We start from the raw sequence: 20,679 nt of genomic DNA on the forward strand, positions 1-20,679 counted from the left end.
TTCACCCTGAGTTTGAAACAGCATTGAATCGGCTGCTAACGTCAAGGACTTCTTCAAAGTCTCAGAAGCACATCCGGCTCCAAGATATCAAACAAGATGTGTACTATGCAGGTTCCAGGTGCAAGTCATGATGCCAAACCAATGGGATACACCAACATCACTAAGTTGAGTCTGACTTAAGTTCCTCAGCCACATTGTCAGAGCTTCAAAGCAGCACAAATGGCAGGCCCCAATATCTCTCTTGCCCTGAATAGCTAGAAGTTGGGGAAACTAGTAAGGTATATAAGCTGTGCTGTCGATCAGACCTGCATTGTCCACAGTGACTGGTGCAAGCTAGTCGTGCAGAGAAGAATGCAATGGGTGGGGCTACACCAGGAATACTGAGAGATACTGTTTAAGTCATTCCATGAGGAAAGAGGGTATCTGGAAAATGACACAACTTTGAAAAATCCCAAAACTGCTCTTACTCTGTTATCGTTGACAATTACAACAGTCTTCTCAGAGAGTGGAAAAAAGACCTGAGAAGCCTTGAGCAGCATGGCCAGCACCCTTAAAATAAAGTGTTACTCTCCACTGAAGAAGGAGAATTATCCTTAATCACGTATCTAGAGATACACAGCACTGACTGCACCAACCATGGGGAAAACAAGACTTTTATTTTAAGTGACTGTTACCATGCACCACATTTGCCATAATGCACCTGAGCGAAATGGATTCTGGGATGCCAGGCAGTGCACTCCCCACCCCCTTTATTTAAGTAAAGTTTCATATGGAAGTTGAACTTCCTCAGGAACAGTAGGAAAACTCTTGCGTGTACCCCCTCTTGTCATCCAAGCAGCGGACAACCATACGGTCTATTGGAAAGTCACTATTAAGAGTGATACTCTACAAAATTACATTAATCAGTAGACCACAAAATAAACCACAAGACAGCCAACCACATCTGCCAATCACAACCCATAACATAATCAGTACTTTTGAACAAACAGAATATTCGCCTTTGTGATAATATTATTAATAATAATAATAATAAGACACCCTACACCTTCTCAACGTTTTGCTGGAGATTAGTGGGTAAACTCCACAGCCCTTTGGTTACAGCATGGACGTCAGTTAGGCGTTGAGCGACCCCTGGCTTGTCCCTTGCGACCCTTTGCACTGTCTTTGCGACCCCTGGCCTCAGATTAGGCACCATCAGTGCCAGGAACACAAGGGCAGCTCCAATTTCCTTGTTTTCTGTCAGTGTTTTATTACTCTAATTGTGAATATTTTTTCACTGATGTCTATTGGTGTAATAAAGAGTGAACTACAATTTGCTGGAGTATGACCCTCTACGGCAGCAGATGTAAGTAAAAAAAATATTTTAAGTGTATGCTGTTTGAGTGCTTGCAGGTGAGAGTATGTTTAAGTGAGAGCGAGTGTGCGTATGTGTAAATATGGGCGTATGTGTAAACATGCATGTCCGAGTGAAAGGGAAGGTTAAATGGCGTGTGATGTCACCTCCGCCATCTCTGGAATTTTGGTGAATTTACATACATGGGTTACAGCCTCCTTGACATGTTGGTTTCAATTTTATTTCCCAAACAGGGAAGTTTGGTGAACACTCTGAAGGAAGCTAAGCCCACATCGCACATGGGAGTCCCTCGGGTTTGGGAGAAGATTATGGAAAAGATTAAAGAAGTCACAGCCCAGTCTGGATTTCTCAAAAAGAAAATGCTGTCCTGGGCAATGTCTGTGTCCTTGGAACGGAACCTCAACAGCCCAAGAAGGTAATCTGCACTGTGCCAAAAAAACATGTTAACTCTTCTTCTGTGTTCAGTTGCCAGAATCACAATTAATGTCACATTACTTGTCAAACGCGTTTCAAAAATGTGCAGTGATTTCTTATCTAGAAAACTTCAACGTGCACACATGCTACAGTCAATGACCCTTTTACAATAATACACTTAGAAAGCTTATCCCGGACAAGTGGTGTTATTGTTAGTTTGCAATATAGATATTGTAAAAAAGTTGAAAATGACAAGTAATAGATTGGAAAAAATTGTTCATAACAACGTTTATTTTTCCATTATGCTCTTGCACAATTGTGTAAGGAAGGCACTCGTTCATATGGATCTTTTCAATAAAAATTGCACCAGTGACGACAGTTAAAATATGTTCCAAAGTCTCTTCCTCAAGCAGCCCACGTTTATACATTATGGCGGTCATTCTGACCCTGGCGGTCAAAGACCGCCTGGGCGGAGGACCGCGGGAGCACCGCCGACAGGCCGGCGGTGCTCCAATGGGGATTCCGACCGCGGCGGTAAAGCCGCGGTCGGACCGGCAACACTGGCGGTCTCCCGCCAGTGTCCCGCCGCCCCATTGAATCCTCCAAGGCGGCGCAGCTTGCTGCGCCGCCGAGGGGATTCCGACCCCCCCTACCGCCATCCAGATCCCGGCGGTCCGACCGCCGGGAACCGGATGGCGGTAGGGGGGGTCGCGGGGCCCCTGGGGGCCCCTGCAGTGCCCATGCCACTGGCATGGGCACTGCAGGGGCCCCCGTAAGAGGGCCCCTACAAGTATTTCACTGTCTGCTGCGCAGACAGTGAAATACGCGACGGGTGCAACTGCACCCGTCGCACAGCTTTCAGTCCGCCGGCTCGATTCCGAGCCGGCTTCATCGTGGAAGCCTCTTTCCCGCTGGGCTGGCGGGCGGCCTGAAGGCGGCCGCCCGCCAGCCCAGCGGGAATGTCAGAATTACCGCCGCGGTCTTTCGACCGCGGAACGGTAACCTGACGGCGGGACTTTGGCGGGCGGCCTCCGCCGCCCGCCAAGGTCAGAATGAGGGCCTATATCACTTATATGCATTTGTCTATCTACCCTGGGCTTCTGTGAAATTCAAAAGCCTAAAACTCTGTTTTAAAGATGATGTATATCATTCTACCTTATGTCACGCGGTATATAGCCTTGTTTTTTTTCCATGGCTGATTTCCAGGAGTGTAGTTTAGTCAGTGGGCTGCAGAGTGAATGAGCGAAGTGACCAAGTACTGGGACGAACTGTTCTCTGAGGAGCAGGGTCAGTACTGATTTGCATTAGGTGGGCCTCTGTGGCTGGTTTATAGTTTGGTGGGCGGAATACCCCGTCGGCCAAAGTCAAGGTCCGCCTGACTATTTTTGAGTCTGGCAGACGGCAAGTTTTATGCAGATGGAGTAAAATTTACTCAGTCAGTGTTACCATCATTCCGTCAACCCTCACTAATTTAGATTCAATTTTCTTGTTTCCAGTCATTGAATCAACATCTCTCCTAAATCCGCTTCATCCAGCACTCTGATCTACCATCTCCTTGGCCCCACGTCCAACTTCTGCCCATCTCTAGCTGACTTTGTCAACCATACCCACTTCGTATGACTAACTTTACCATCTTGCGAGACCTTAATATTGTCTTGACGTCCCCTGTCGGCTCGGAACTATTCCTCTTTTTGATATCTTGACTGTGCCAATTTACAGTCTAATCACACTGTAGGGCACCTGTTAGATCCAGTTTGACCTAGCTGCAACACTTTCAGCGTCTCCCCACCATTGTCTCTCATTGTACAACCCATATTTGTAAGACACATGACTTAGTGGTGTCAACTCTATATATCCACCTGTTCGGGTGTATCTTGTACTAAAAACTAAACAATCAATCGATGCACGGCTGTCCATTCTGTGGGTACCAGTCATCCGGGAGCTGTGTATGTTATATATGGGAGCTGGGGATGTGTAATACTGTTTGGGGTCCTCTAGGAGGATGGCGCGGACATAATAAGGACAGGTCCAAGCGGTGCGGCTACATCATGCGTGTGTACGATGCTGAGAGGTGTATTCAGCACATGGTATTTTATCTTGTTTGACATCTCTTCCTTCTGTCTTCCTAGGCTGAAAGTAGCAGCCCCTTCATTATATGATGTCTGTGGCGTTTAATATATTACGTTGTTTTTTATTTGTTATTTAATCGTGCAACAGGTGCTCCACATCTGTGTGTGCTGTCATCCTCAGTGCCTTTGAGGTGAGTCAAAGAGATTCAGCAATGGCCCGGTGTTCGATTAAATAGTAGGGTTGGATCTATAGTTCCATATATATTTCGATTATGTGTCTAGAGTCGTAGGAGTTCTGTAGACACTTCCTGAGTGTGGATGTGATTTCCATTCTCCAGTGTCCAAGGATTGAAATCTTTGCAACGGATAAGGCTGTCCTGACCCATCTCTGTCAGTATAATGTAGCATTATCAGGGCCTGAATTACCGTGTAATATGGGTAACTTGCTGAGGGGCGGACAGGAAATTCACTAGTGTCACATAGTAAATGCCACACATCTTTCCCGTAGTCAGCTGCATGCATGTCCATAAAATGTGCATGAGGTCACATGTGGTCACCCCGCATCTCAAGTACAGGTTATCAGCTGTCATTTTGGCCCTGTTCCATTTATAGGGGAATAAGTACCAATCATGTAGTGTGTCAGATCTCGTTGAAGGGCTACAGGCAAGCACGGGGCCTCAGCCATGGAGCTAGGGTGAGTTGTCTTTGATGTCTTGGGGGTGCCCTATTATGGCTCTGCAAAACTCAGGGAGCTAATGTGGAGTAGTGGAAGTTCAGAACTTAAGAATGACCACTAGCACACTGACTGATTATCCCACACAGTGCTTTACTTTAATTAAAGAAAAGTACTTTAATCTACATACTTGAAAGTAATAGTATACAGAACATCTAACAGGTACAAATAACATACTAGCATTTGGGCTACACGCCTTGTATTTGCCCCAGCGCGCCTTCTCTTTCGGCTTTTAATGGTAGGCAGATCTCCTCTTAGGGTTTAGAGTTTATGTTTGGCATGTAGCAAGGTTCAGGTGCAGATTATGTTTTTGTTCAGTGTGGAGTGCTCGGCTAATCAAAAAGAACCCTTTTAGCACAGTCTCACCACATCACGGGCATCAGTCCTTTCCTTTTGGCTCGTGGGGACCTACAGCATGCTTCCTCTTTGCTTCTGCTTCTGGAAGAAGACGCACAGCCTGTTATCCAGAAGAGGGGAGGGCTGCAGCAGAACAACAGTGGGTGCTGCCGTCTGACATCCTAACAGGTGGGTGCAGACTCAGGAGGAGCGGAGGCCTGCGGCAGTCAGTGGACCCACTTCGGTGTCTCAGGTAAAGAGCAGCAGATGGGTCTCCAAGGGCCATGGATCCTAGCAGGGCAGGAGCAGGTTGATCTTTGGTTGTAGTGGCAGAGCCCGTCTAGTGCCCAGTTCTTGGCAGCAGCAGCACCATCCTTCTTAGTCTCTGTTCTTGATGCAGTGACACAGTCCAACTTGGGCACAGTTTCGTGGTGGCAGCACGGTCTGGCACAGTCCACCTTGGGCATAGTTCTTGTCCACAACAGTGACAACTGCTGTCCACGATTCCTATCTGGAACTACTAGCATGGAGAGACTGCAACCCTGCTCCCCAGGGCACAGTCTTCCTTTTCTGGGGCACACACACAACCCTGGGGTCAAGCTGGATCTGGCACTCGCTGGACAGTGACACCTTCTACACTGTTGGAGGCACTTTCCCTCTCTCAGCAGGAAGGCTGATTTTTATGTGCTTCACGTCAGGTGACCAGCATCTCCCAGGAAGGCAAGAATTCAGGTGATGTTCCCTCACCTCTGGGAAGATGGTGTCAGTCAGAAACAAGCTCTGGTTGCTTAGCAGTCTTCTGAGTTCTCTGCGGAGCGCACTCTTTCTTGATCAAAGAGAAATTGGAACTGGAACAACAAGTGGGTCAGTGGCTCAAGTGCTGATGGATTCTCTGCACTTCTAGAATCGGTTTGGGGTGGTTTTTTTCCCAAGAGTCCTCATGCAGCGTTACACAGGCACAGCTTTTTTGTAGAATGATGATCCTCACAGCAGGCTAGTTTCTAGCTTGGAGCACCCACAACAGAGGCACAAACAGGTGGGAGCTCTGCGCACCTGCCTATCAACAGCCACACTGAACAGTGATCGGGGAAGGCTGGGCTCACTTATAGGGGTTTTGTTTTAGCTTATGTATAGGCTGTAGTCTCACCCTTCACCCCCGCCATTTACCAAATAGCAGTGCTACCGAAATACTAATCGGCACGCCTCTAAACAAAAAGCTTAATTGAAATTCTAAAGGAGCCTAATCTTCTTTTTCCCTGTTTCATTATATACGTTTCCTTCCTCCAGCTTTAAGGAAAGACAGCAATACACTTCCACTGTCTGGGAAACAATTTCACTTCCGTCTTCTGCACAGGAACTGGAAACGAGATTCCAAAGTGGAGCCCTTTGGTCGCCCATTACTCTGGGTTGCTCACAAACAATGCATGTATTACCTGTCAGCCACATACACAAACATGAACAACATATTCTTGTGATATTAGCACTAGGATCTGGGTTAGCACATAGAAGCAAGGAGGCCAGTAAGTTTCCACTCCAGTGACACAGACAAAAAACTACTATTCAGTATGCTAAAACCATGACAGGGAGAGGTGTATACTGTCAGTGAAATGAGGGCACACTTGATTCACCTGTCCAGGTCACAGAACAAGTCCAGGACCTCACTCTTGTCAAGGGAGAGTCCTAGGCCTCTGCAGACATTGGATTAGTATAAGGCTAGAGCCAAAATCAATCAACAATGGCAAAGCCAGTAGGTCTTGCCTTTGAGACTTATTAGCTTTGCCTGCGGTTTTTAGCGGTGCTGTACAGAATCCTCAAAGCGGTGCAGTGTAGCTAAAAAGTAAAGAAAAACAGTCACCATGATGTGTCCATCTGCCTCATTTAGTACGTGTATGCAACAGGCTTGCACGAGCCTACAAAATGATGCAGGGACTTTTTCATTTACTGATTTGAGTGGGATCAGCAAATAAGAAATAAAAAAGTAACGTCCTTTTTGGAGGCTCTGGTGTGTAACATGGAGGGTGTGAATGTGGGAAGCAATATAGGTGAGAGAGGGGCGTGGGACATGGGGAGAGAAGTGCATGGCTAGGGAAATGTGGAGCTGTTGGAGGGTGCACACATGGGTGAGAAAGCAACGTGGGGGGAGAAGCACATGGGGGGCACAACAAGGAGGAGGTGGGGGAGAAGCACATGGGGGCACAACAAGGAGGAGGTGGGGGAGAAGCACATGGGGGCACAACAAGGAGGAGGTGGGGGAGAAGCGCGTGGGCAAAAGAGTGCAACACTGAGCACAGAGGATCGTGGAAGGGCAGTACACAAGGGAGACAACCGAAAACATATGCACTCTCACGTAGTACTTAACCAAAGAGAAAAAGTAGTGCTTCAAAAGTGAGTAATAGAAGGACACGAGTAAGGCATTCACGCTCCAGAGGAGGGACAAACACAAGCTGAGGAAGTAGAGCCCACACAAGCTGATGGATGAAGATGCAGGCAAATGAAAGTGACAATAAAGTCAGCCAATGGTATTTTATTATATTGTATTGCAACATTTATATAGTGCTTACTAACCCTGTGTGGGGCACTGAAGCCAATGTTAAGTGTGGGATCTAAGCCCTCTGTAAGCTGACAGTAGGTCACCAACAGATAGCTTGCACTGTGTGGTAGGTGAGACCTAAATATCAAGATACCACTGGCAGGGGAACATAACTGCACAACATGCAGAGCACATTCCCGTCCCAACAATTTGAATTTAAGCCTAGCTTCACTCAGGTCTCTGTCGTGTATACCCTACAGCTTCTTCCAGTCTTTGTCTGTGATGTACTTTCCCAGCAGTGCCTGTCACCATCGTGATGAGAACAAGCACAGGCCGACACCTTGCCTTTGTTTGACACCAGTGTTACTAAATAGTCACAGATTAGAGATCTATGTATTGTTATATGGCCAGGGCCAAGTTTCTCCCTTAAGCATTGCCAGAGCTGTGAGGTATTTCCACCTTTGTATTTTGTATTCCGATCATCTATCATGAAAATTCCACACTTTCCCATAATTCCTACTGAGTTGTCTCTCCATCAGTTTTATACCTGCATTGTGCTAAGATAGTGCCCCCGTGTGCACAGTGCCATTCATCCCCAGAGCCTTAATTCTAGCATGGCTGTCACAGCATGTGGGGGTGGAGGGTCTCCATTTGTTTGTTGTCGTGTGGGATATGCATGTCGGGTAGGCTGCCCAGGAGCTGATGCTGCATGGCCACCCACAGCGGTGGATCTTCTTGGCCGTCAGCCACATATAGGAATTGTGAAAGTTGGTGAGCTAGATAGGTTGTCAGGTAGCCTAGCCCCCTGAGGTTGCTTCAGCATGTAGTTTGGCGGTTTTAACCTGGGTTTGATACCTGCACAGATATAGTCCTTCATATATGTGTTTATGGCACTCAGTGTGTTCTTGGGGATTGCAAGTGGCAGCATTCTTAGCAGGTAACTAAAACCTTCTGGCACCACCATTTTTACTACGTCCACCCTTTAACATAGTGGCAGCTAAAGGGACAATCATTTGGAAAAATCATTGTCCGGTTTTGATATTAGTGGTTGTAACTTGTCCGTGACCGTGGTTTCTAGACTCCTGGACACTCCGGTGTTTCAGTTTGGATGGGTTCCCTTGAATCTGCGTTGGTCTCCTATCGTCATTACCTAACCCCTGGTTAATAGTTAGACCGTGCTTTTACCCAAGTTTATCAGACACAGAATGCGGAGAAAGCTTAATTCAAGGAAATTAGGTGCGGTACTGAAGAGTCTGAGACAGAGGCAAAGGGTGATATCATCTGCTTAAAGCATCCTTTTAGATTGCCCTGCGCTGGTGTGCGTACCCCTAATAAGGCCTGTTTACTGATGGCTGCTGCAAATGCAAGGAGAAGCAGGAGTAGAGATAAAGGGCGTCTCTGTTGTGTGCACCTGCGAACAGGGAAGGTGTAGGACTAGTCTGTTTGGGAAGCATACAACCATTTCACTTTGGCTGTCATGTTAGCCCTCTACCCACCCTCTACAATGTTCGAAATAGATAAACCCATTCACTTAGTCGAACACTTTCTCTGCTTTGAGAGACGGTAGAATCTTTTCCTCTGGGGCATCCTTCACCTTCCATATGATGTTTGTTCATAGACATTTGTGGTTCCGGGACAAATGACCAGAGAGAAGGCTGACTTGGGAGCCACGAATGAGGTACGTTTTATCCTTTCTTAAGCTCTGACCTGGCATTTTAAGGCAGTATTTTGAGATCAGCATTGTGCCTGTAATTGGCACGCTGCCTGTGTTGGTGTCCACCAGTGCTGTTCAGTCTACGATGTGTCCATAGTTCCAATGTTAGTGAACACAAAGCTACTCAGAGACAGATCCAGGCTTTTATTGCATCATACATATAGGGCCATATTTACAAGAAATTGACACATCGGTCCTGATCCGCCACTTTTCTTGCATCACCCCTGCTCCACCTGACACCATTGTTGCGCCATATTTACAATACAGCGCACCAGGGCGGTCGTTAGGACAATAGCATCATAATTCTTGACGCAGTTGTGGCGCTTTGCTGCACTAGCATCCTACATTTTTACGCTAGTGCACCAAAGCACGGAGAAGCCTGCTCTGAGCATATTATTTAAAATGACGGAAAAAATGGAGCAGTGAAATGTAAAATTTCACTGCGCCATTTTTTCGGGCCTCCCTGCGTCGGAATGCCTCCCTTGCATACATTATGCCTGGAGCAAGCATAATTTTGCATCAGGGGTTACAAAATGGCACAATGCAAATGGTGCGCCACTTTGTAAATACAGCGCGGGAGAAAGGCCTCTTTTACACCGCCTTAGCGTAAAAAAAAAATTACACTAGGGTGGCACAACGTGGCGCTAGGGGATCTCCCAATATGCCACACCGTGTCTGTTTTTTATCTAAATTGCAACACAATAGCATTCTGAAGATAATTTGTCTTGTTTGGTCCCAACTGCATATCTGTTTTGTGGTTGCGTTTGAATACTCCCAAGCTGTCTCGCTTGAGCTTTTCCAGTTTCCACTTTGATAATTAGCGCAATATGTCAATTCTATGTGACACTATTTCATGGCTACGTAAGAAAGGGCCTTTTACGTTTAATGTAATTTGATGAAAGTAACCAGAGAGGTACAGTATGGGGCGATTTGGTCATGTTGATAGTGATATGGTACAAAATCTATATGAGTATGGCATTAACCGTAATGCTGGTTCGCAGATCAAGTGTTCCTGATGCAAAATTGAAAATATAGGAATCGAGAGGGACATTTTCCACCTCTAACTTCTGGGAATACGACATTTTTGTAACCAAGTACTAGAAGAGTATTTCAAGTGGTTCATGAATACCTATTGTTGTCTCAGTGGGATTTTCGAGGGATTGTGGTAGTGACATAAAACAGGGCACAGTGATGGTTCAGTGAAAGCAGTTGTAAAGTGTCTCTGCCTAACTATACACTGAACTCCTACTCCCAAACTTTAGAGCTCTAAACAGGCAAGCTATCCTCTGGTGACACAGCATTCTTCGCAACTTTACAGAGCGGGACGATATTCCCTAAGTGTGATGAAGGTAATGTGTTTGCTACCTACTTAGAGGCAGCCTAATTTATTATGAACAAAAGAGGAAATAAAAACTCTCCCAAGTACTTTCCTAGTGGCTTTGATATCTCTCTGGCAGTCTGTCCCACAGGCTGTCTACTTCTAGGGACCTTCCACAATGCCTTATACACTTTTATTAGTATCATCTCCTACATCTCCCCTCTTAGCTCATCATCCATGCAACTACTACATAGCACATTATGTTGACCTGGAGAAGTTCACACTTTAATGGAGGAGCGGATGCTTGTCTCTTTCTCTGTTTATGGCGCTGGTATCCTCTAGTTCCTCGCAGTCCACAATTTCTTGGTGACAAATTCTCGTTGCGCATGCTCTGAGATTGCCACTTCTGATCTGTGGTCGTCTCTTGTACTCGTGTAGTCATCATGTTCTCTGGTTTGGCCACAGTTAGAATCTGTGAAGGCTGTGGAATGTCCACTCTGGAAGGGTCAATAGATTCTAAGAATTGTTTTCGGACTTCTGGTTCCACTCATTCCTTGTTCTTACAGCCACGGATATCAGCATTGGAACCAGTACTAACAACCCGTACCGAACGTACCGTACCGAGTGCTAGGAGTGTCTTTCATTTTCTCTTGGTCTTCTTTCAAAAATCAGCTGCAACGTCTTTCTACTGGAGAGGAACACTATTTTCATTCTATATTGATCACTTGTATGGCCTGCTGATGTTGAAGGGGGTTGCAGGGTGTTCCATTTCTGCTGGTGTCAAAGCAGATTCTATGTGCTTTTTGGAATTCTACGAGGTATAGTTCATGTTCTAGTAAAAATGAAGTTAGAAAGCAGATTCCGTACCCCCAGATATTCCTATAAAGCCTGAAATTGTTCTGGTGGCTTCGGTCTTCCATGTCAACCAGAAAACTGCCTAAGATTGCTCGCCCTCCTGCTTTCGGAGACTGCTGGAGTTTCACTGCCTTGCAGCCCCAGGGTCAGCGTGATCCTGCCTTTATCTCTTGTGGTGGGCAGTGATTAATTTGGAAAGAGAAAAAAGTGCCACTCCCTCATCAGGAAGCCACCACAGCTTGCACCCCACATTGCCACTGTCAGCACTGCCAATGACAGTACTTACACATCTTCTAAACATCACAATGCTACAAGTGTGACAGTTCAGACTGTTCGAGGCCCCCTAAGCTATAAGAATGGCTTGGCGGCAGGTATGAGTTGTTTTTAGTGTATATTGAATTAATAAACAACTATTGTTCTGCTCATCTTTAAATTTTACAAACAGCGCACCCACGTTGCAGCTGTCCTAAGTGCCGGTGTCAAGCACCAGAAACCAGAGGCTCAAATTAAGCATTGGTGGCAGGTCACAGTGGATGTATCCTTTTACAAGTGTCTCTGTTTGCTAGCGGTGCTGCTGTGCTCCATCAGCTTCCCTGTGCTGTGGGCATCACAAGGCCCAGGCCGCAGACCACTGCACTGCTCTCTGTTTGGCTGGCCCCTTTTTATTCATTTATTGGTGTTGCTGCTTCCTTATCTTTCTGAATGCCTACATTCTGATTACAGATCCGTTGGGATAGAAGAATCATTGGTGCGGTGCTGGGATGTTTGAGAAATATCAGACGTTACAATGCAGGGCTGCACTCTGCATCTCTCATGTGCATTACATCGTATTTACTCTTACAATGCGTTGCAATACCATGCAGGACTTTGGAACATATGCTTTTACCATGCAGTGCAGATGTAACTTCTGATATTCATGTATATATATATATATATATATATAAATATATATATATATATATATATATATAGGTGTGTGTGTGTACATTTATTTATATATGTGTATACACATATATACGTATAGTTGAAATAAACATATAATTTTGATGGGGGGTTATTATCCATCCCCGTTTCTTTTCTTTTTCTCTTTTGAGGGTAACCACTCCAACTTTTTTTAACCCCTTACCTCCCTTTACCTCTTCCTGACCCTAAACACAAACCTCCCTTTATCTGCACTTGTTCCTGAACCCTAAAAAACCCTACTCTCGCTTTACCTCTACCTTCCCTATAACCGTAAAAACCCCTTTTACTTCTACCCAACCCTAAACCCTAAAAATCCCTTACTTTCGTTTACCTCTGCCTATTCATGAACCCTAAAAAACCCTTACCTCTCCTTTGCCTCTACCTGCCCCTAAAGTCTTAAACCTCTTACCTTTACTGCTACCTGCCCCTGAATCCTAAAACCCCTTACCTCTGTTTGCTTGTAGCCTCCTCGAACCCTAAAAAACCCTTACCTTCGTTTAATGCTGCCTGCCCCTAAACCCTAAAAAACTTTTATCCCCATTAGCACTACCAACCACTAATCCTAAAAAACTCCATACCTCTCTTTGCCTTTACTATTTATTACCCTTTCCACCCTAAACTCTTAAATCCCTTTTTTAAAATGACATAATGATGACATTTAAAAAAGTATTATTTACTTGTGTAGAAACGTTCCGCAGGGTAAATTACCAAAAAAAGGCCTGTGTGGTAAAGTCCAGCAGAATAAAGACTGAATGGAAAAGATTGTGGGCCTTATTTACAAGCCCCTTGTGCCGCTGCATCATTTTTCTGTTATGTAGCGGTGGCACAATCAGTGCTCTACACTGCTTCATATTTACAAACTGACGCATTGGGCCTAATGCGTCAGTTTGTAACGCTCTGCGTCACATTTTACCAGCGCCAGGTGTAATGTAGGCAGTGTAGGCGTTCCCAAGTAAAAAGTCACATATAACTGACACAGTGAATATTTACAACTTTTCAATCTATGACTTCTCTGCGTCAAAAGTTTAGCGCCTTCTCAGACCAGGCGTAAAATTAACCCAGGGCTTTTTTACAATGGGACTGTCCTCTGTGTTCTGACGCATTGCTTGAGTTGCGTCAGTTTTACAACGCAACTCCAGCAATGTGTCACTTTGGTGCCCCAGAGCAGCCCAGAGGGAGGCAGCCGCTGAGACTTGTCGCCATTGGATGACGAGGAGAGGAGGATCCCCTGGAAGACCCAGGTAAGTCATTGTCTCTTCTTTCTTTTGTTGTCTTTGTTTGTGCACACTGGTGCACAAACAGTGTCTGAAACGGCAGCTTTTGCTGCCTTCGACCCTGGCCTGAATTCAGGCCGGGGCCATAGGCAGTGAAAGCTGTCGTTTAAGGCCTCTTGTGCACCGTCCTGTCCTGTGTACACTGCACATGGGACAGGCCGGTGCACAAGAGGCCTGAAACAGCAGCTTTCACTGCCTACGGCTCTCCTGAATGCACCCGATCTCTGAAGCGCTAAGCAGTGCCCTGCTTAGCGCTTCCAAGATTGGGTGCATTCAGGACTCCGCAGGTCACGGAACTCCACTTCCGCAGGATTCCACAGAGTATTTTTTTCAACTCGTGGAAAACCGCAGCGTCAAACTCTGTGAACTCCGCCCAGTCCTAATTAAAGGTACACCTCCTGCCACACTCTTCTCCCTCCCACAACTTTTTTCATATCACGTGCTTTTAATTTAGGTAACATACTAGGCCCCTCGTCTTCAACTCCCCTTTAATGTGCTGCCACTTAGCAAAGGCTTTAAAAAAAACATCGGCTCTTACAAGTTGTGTTTTTTTAAATACATTTATTAGGCCTCTTGACCCTGAGTGCTCTTTTGCCCTCTTTCTGAGATGGCTTGTAAAATCAGGCATAAACACCTCTCGGGCTAAATTACTGTGTTTGAATCAGATTAGCGGCTTTATTTGGAATACGAAAGCTGCTGTTTCCTGGTACAAAGTCGTTTTTGCAGTCTATGGTGTTAGAAGAGGAAGTGCGACATCTGCTGGCTCTATAGGCAAACAACCGCGTAGAGAAACATTCAAAACTGTAATTGAAAACAGGATTTAAGAACTTTCTAAGAGAATTCTCTTATACTGTATCTAATAAAAATACTTATATTCTTACATCTTTAGAGACCATACACCTAAAATGAAAGGAGAATCAACCCGATGCATGCAGTTTCCCAGATTACTTACCTGTAACGCTCAGTTGCCTGTAGAAATATCCAGCAGCACATGTCAAAGAATTAACCATCTTAATAAAAAGCATGCAGAGGTGGTTTTGTGACTAGAAAGAGTAGGGTGGATTATCCTTATGAAACTATCTTGCACGGCATTCTGAAGATCTACCTGTGCCAGATGATATATAAGTGAAGTAAGGAATCGCTCTAATGAAGTTAAGGGCCCCTAGGAACTCTCAATGTGATAATAGTGTCTCTAGAACTCTCAAGCAGGGCCAGACTTAAGGCGCTGGGCTGAGGCGGGGAGGTGCTGTGTTTAGAAATAATGTATGGCATTAAAAGCACCTGCTGCACAGTTACTTGTGTATCCAGTAGTTTTCAGGCAACAAATAAATGTCAAGATAACGCTGGTGATTAATGTTTCTACTGGAGAAAGACTGTGGTTTTGTCTAGTGGTAGTTTTGATTGGTGGTGCAAAGGGTTAATACCCTGCTCCAGAGAACATGCACCATGCAGATCACAGAACTGTATTTTTTATGTGGATAGCCCCGTGGGTTACTGCTTCTGTCAAGGGGATCCTTTTGTAATTTACAGTTCATAAATTATAATCCTAATGTACAACAGTGATCTATTGACTGTCATCAAAGAGCTGCATGTAAACTTTATAACTTTATGTTTTTCCCAGCAGTGGCGTAGCGTGGGGGGCGCAGGGGGGGCCGGCCGCACCGGGCGCAACATCTGGGGGGGAGGGGGCGCGCTCGCACTCGCGAGTGCTAAAATCCACGGGTTAGGGGGCGCAAATTACTTGCCTTGCCCCGGGTGCTGACAACCCACGCTACGCCACTGTTTCCCAGTCTTTCGTTATACTAGCGCTGCTAAAAAGGGTTTGTTTGGGTAGAAATACCTTCTTATTAGTAACACCAATCACTGAGGTGCGTTTTTAAATCCTGAGTTGTGCTTCTCCAAACTAAACACTCTTAAAATATGCTGTCTATGGCCGTATGGGGCAACGAGGCCCTGGACAGATACACACTGCTCTTCTGTATGTGGCATTAATGGTGGCAACGCATAATGTCATCAGAATGTGGGGGAGTAGCAAGGTCGCGAGGCAGAGGAGCTGGAAGGCCAACGTAGGCTAGTGCATGCGTTTCGAAAAAATGATGTACAAGGTGGCTGGCTGCCCACAGGAAGTTGATGGGAGCCCTGGCGCCAGGCCATGGTGGAAATCATCTGCACAAAGGGTGTGGGTGGGGACCCTGGCAGAGCACTGGTTGAGTCCGGGATTTATAGTCAATAATATATGATGGGGGTCTCTGCAGTGTCCATTCTTACACTTGGGCTTTACACTAAGACTAGTCCCTCAGATGAGTGATTCGTTAACTTTAATTAGACTTTATTTCGGCTGTTGCCATAATAGCAGGGTAGAACAATATATAAAAATAAAAAAAATCATTAAAATACATAAAATCATGACAAATAAGAAAATTAGGAAGGCACAAAAGCATAAAACCTAGCAGCATATGAGGGGGGCATCACGCAAGTTAAAATATAGACCAAAAATTCATTTCAGAGCGCCGAGTCATAATTATACACTACAGTGGTTGTGTAATAGTATATGTTTTATGCCCCAAGGTTTTTTTAGTGTTTGTTTGCAGGATGGTGACTGCTTTCCACCTGGCTGTATTAAAATCAATAGAGATTTTTTTTTTTTAAATAGAGATTCTAAACTTAGACATGATCCTGCAGAATAACTAAGGAAAAGGGGAAATAGGCCAACCAGGGGACATTTCCTACTCAACACAAACAGCAAGGGAGGATATGCCACAATATCTCTTGAAGGTTTGACTCTCCAGTGCTGATTGACATGGCTAATCACACTCTTAGGCCTTCATTTTATCTACAGAATCTACATAAGGTGTGATAGCACAATGCTGCAATTTGGTCCCCACTTTATGATTGCGGTATAACTCCTGATTTCACGCATTAGTGATTATCCATAGCAGTAGCCAATGTTACCACAGGTTTTCCACATTACATGCAGAGTGGTTGCCACATGCAATTTGCTGATGGTAACATTTATGGTCTTCCACGTGTTACTACTATCAGGCAGACATTATTAGTTCATTAGAAAACATGAAAACATCTTTATGGTATAATGTATTGCCATGCCTTCCTAACATTGCTCTACCTAAATGCATGGTTCACTGGTCATAACAGAACGTGTATCACATTTCTTAGATACTCTGGATGAGGCCTGTAGAGTCAGTTGGCCATGGCGGAAACCTACTGTATTAGTGCCGGCAATGTTAATTCTAGCGTTGGGATAGAATTACAGTAAAGAGCCCCTCTGGATTAAATCTTCAACATGCCTGAGTGACTCTATGCTGTTTCACAGAAGACTACATTTAGTAGCTAATCTAGACAACATCATGTTGACCTTACTTGAATCAGACTCTTGGCAGCATGCCCATATTCATACAGATGTGTCCCTGCTCAGGAACAGTTGATTCAGGGCCTGATGACTTGAACCTGTAGGTTTCCAAGGAATAGACAAAGGTAACAAAGCATAATTATTACTAACAAGAGAAGATCGGAGAAGCATCTTGTCATTTAGTAAGAGCGTTTCAGAAGAAAAGGTTTGCAGTAAAAGGTCATCTTGAACAACGTCATCAGTGTGATTGAAATTTCTCAAGCACTTTCCGAGAAACTGACAGCATCATTGTGAATCAGGTCTGAGCAGATTCATGGCATAGTTTCCACATGAGGAAGGCACTAACAATTGCCAACTAAAGGCAAACCACACATGAAGCAGTTGATGCAAGAGTAGGTCCCGGTAGACTAGGCCTTGCTCCATAAAAGTTTTACCAAAGTGGTAAGGTAGATGGGACACGTGCGAGCTTACGACAGGGAGATGGAGTCAAGACAACTCTAGATGAGACCCAAAGTCTGAAGGTGAAGCAGCTGGAGTCCACTCTGTACTTTGGGGCACCAAGTCTGAAATGCTTCATTCCAGTACCACATACAGGATGTTCTGCTGAATGCAATTTAGAAGAGGTCGGTCTTCAGGCCCTTCCTGAATCACATGTAGTTCTTCTCTGCCTTCATAGCATGCTACAGATAGGGACCCTGAGTCTCAGGGCTCTGCCTCCGTGTCTTATCTTTGCGTGATAAGATGTGCAGATGTGGATCTCACCCTACACAGGTGGACTGGTGGGCTTCCCTTCCCCAAAAGAAACAAGCAATGCTGTCCTCCCCAGGGGAATGGGAATTTAAACAGGGCCTTAGCACGTCTGGCCTGCTATGGCTAAGGGTAAACACCAATGGTTCCGTATCCACCATCCATTACATTAAATATTTATTGAATATGAGGCCTAACTCACCTGTGGTGGAGGGCTGCGTGTGGTATTCTTAAACGAAGCAACAGGACCCCATCCTGTGCCGGTAACATGGCCCGACAGTGCCTCCTTTAGACCCCTTTATGTCCTCGGAGACCAGGAGGCAGTCACAGCGCATCTGAGATGGGTAGATGGTGAGCTGCCCCCTCCCCATGTATTGGGCTGGGTCCAAGCACGCCCCTCCACCACCCCCCAACCACCCCCTGCTTTAGTTTCCCTGGACCTTTCAGTAAGCCATAGAGTTGGTGGTAGGGCACAGGCAGGTTGGAGTTGACGGGAGCAGGAGCTGGCTGCCCCTGCCCCTCTAGGTCTCTGGATGCCCGAGACGCTGGCTACAGCAGGCATCACTCATCTGCATAACATCAGTGAATATGCTGGCCACTGGCTAGCTGGTATGAGTGTGCGTGGTCTGGCACAATGAAGGAGAGGTGACCTGCCCATACCGTAGGAGCTGATAGGCTACTCGAGAAGAGACAGTCCTTTAGCTAGGGCACAATAGACAAGAGGAGCCTGAGGCACAGCCAGTTTAAAAGGTCATAGGTCATTGCTTACAGAATCTTGAAAGGTAGGCACTGTACTCGATCCCACATACTCACAGAATTACTCTGGGCCTTTTACCACAATCACCACCTACTTTTTCCCAGTATGCTGTCCACCCACTCTATGAATGCATTAAGGAGGACTCCACTTCTCACATACAGATTTTTATTTCGACCATTCCCACGGATTGATATGCGGATGTAAGAATGCGCGGATATTTATGTATTTTTAAACCACAAATGTACCAATAAAGTAATTGAGAGAATTACAATAGATGGAGGATGATACAATCTGATTCTAGTCCCACCTGTTTAGAAATGGAAGGGCTGACATCAGTGGCGGCCATTGTGGTATTCAGTCAGATTGGTAACTTGTGGCAGTTTGTGGACGACAAGTCTCTTTGGCTCCTCCTGAAGTGGAGAAATGAAGGTGTTTCTTGGTTCTGGGGTGTGATGAACTTCCAGATCCTTGGTGCACAGCAAGAGAACGTCTGACTTTAGGTATTTTCCTTCTTTCATTTCTGCCTCTCAAACCTGGGTGTGTCCTGTCTCAATGTGTAGCTTTTACCACTGAAGGCCTTAGTCTGATAGGTGTCTTCACTGCCAACATCTACTCTTCCGGGATGCCTTCCATCTCTATCCTCATTTTTCCAGAATTCCCGTTATCACTGTGATGCCAAAGTAGATCATTCTGAAGGCGGGCTTAATTCATAGAAACAAACCACCTGCTTGGCTGATTCACAACCTGGGTACGTTCATCCTTTGGTAACGGATGACCCCTGAGGTGAGGGACTGCACCTTGCATGACCCTTGTCCTTTCCATAGTGATCTGAGCGTTGATTTTCCCTGCCTGTTATGAAGGTGTCCTGCTGCGTAACAGTGGATCTACCATCCCGCTGTGTATCTTCTCACCTTCCCTTCCTCCCACTGACCTAGAATGCGCTGCCACGCCCACTGCAGCGTCCACCTATCTCCGCTGAGACCCCTGCACTCCCACAGCATCTCTGGAGCACTCACTTTAATTGACAGCTCATTGGTCGGTACCTGACCCCTTTTCTTCAACTCTTTGCTAATACCTCTTCTAGTGATGGGGTCTTGAGATGTCACTGCGTATTTCTCAGGCCTTTAATTTGACTTTTTCGATATTCTCAGCAGGGCCTCCTATTGGCCGTCTCCTGATGATTGACTTATTTTAATGCTTTATGTTTTGGAAAATGTTTGTGCAAACCCATACCAAAATTATAAAATATATCTCTGCTGATTGTAAGCTTTATTACATGTGCTTCTCATGCTCAGTGCTCTGAAACCCTAGGATCCTGGGTTCTGGAGAGTGTGCCGCTCTGCACTTTGGAACGTGCAACAGAACCATTGAAATTGGTGCTGAACAACAACAAACAACTTTACGTTCAAGTAAACAAACGTCTTTTCTCAAACTCATCATCAGTTTACCTTTTATTTCGGGAGTCATTTTCATGCATTAGGTCTAAATATTTTATATACACTGTAGTGATTTGTCAGACAAAATAGGTAGACTTATAGAATAGTGTATTCATTTTTAAGACCGATGAGGTCCATTCACCAGAGGTCACAGCTTGTAATGGAACAATTTGGTAAATCCATTATTACATGATGTGACCCTAAATAGGGATACCTTTACACTCAGTAGACCTTGAAGTTAGAAAGTTCTACTCAAACAAAAGATGTCTAGTATATAGTCATGCTAATTACATTTTGATGTAGATAAATAGTTTTTGATGTCACATCTAATACATTTGTGTACGTTGTGGTAACAAAAATGTATATATCACAGACACATATTTGGGTTTCCAAGGAAAAAGGCTAGAGTAGTGCAAGGTGAAGATCACGCCAATACACCATCGACTCTATATCACAATTTATGCGAAGTCCTTCCAGTGCGTAACTAAATGTATGGATGTTACCAATGTCCCAAATCCAAAAGAATTAATTGCGGTTTCCTTTCCTACCAGAGGTGATCTCAAGCCTTTCCTACCCACCGTGGCGGATTATTTGGTGCTTTCGAAGATCCGCAGCGCCTTGGGCTTTGGACAATGCGAGAAGCACTTTTCCGGAGCCGCTCCACTTGCAGTGGAGACACTGGAATTCTTCCTGGGGCTCAACATCACACTGTATGAAGCATATGGAATGAGCGAAACCACAGGCCCACACTGCATGTCCAGCCCCCTGGTTCACAGACTTCGAAGGTAAGTCACAGATCTAGGGCAGATGAT

General features: G+C 45.3%; 1 protein-coding gene across 3 annotated transcripts in view; it reads left to right on the forward strand.

Annotated features, from left to right (window-relative positions):
• The window catches only part of ACSBG1 (acyl-CoA synthetase bubblegum family member 1), a 450,391-nt gene that overhangs the window by 352,590 nt on the left and 77,122 nt on the right, over positions 1-20,679 (forward strand). For all 3 annotated transcript variants that reach the window (XM_069222050.1, XM_069222049.1, XM_069222051.1), the window contains exons 9-10: positions 1,588-1,769; positions 20,419-20,652. In XM_069222050.1, coding sequence (XP_069078151.1) covers positions 1,588-1,769; positions 20,419-20,652 — 416 coding nt within the window. The remainder of the gene's footprint in view (positions 1-1,587; positions 1,770-20,418; positions 20,653-20,679) is intronic.

Source organism: Pleurodeles waltl, chromosome 3_1 (assembly GCF_031143425.1).
Source record: "Pleurodeles waltl isolate 20211129_DDA chromosome 3_1, aPleWal1.hap1.20221129, whole genome shotgun sequence".
Classification (NCBI taxonomy): Eukaryota; Metazoa; Chordata; class Amphibia; order Caudata; family Salamandridae; genus Pleurodeles; species Pleurodeles waltl.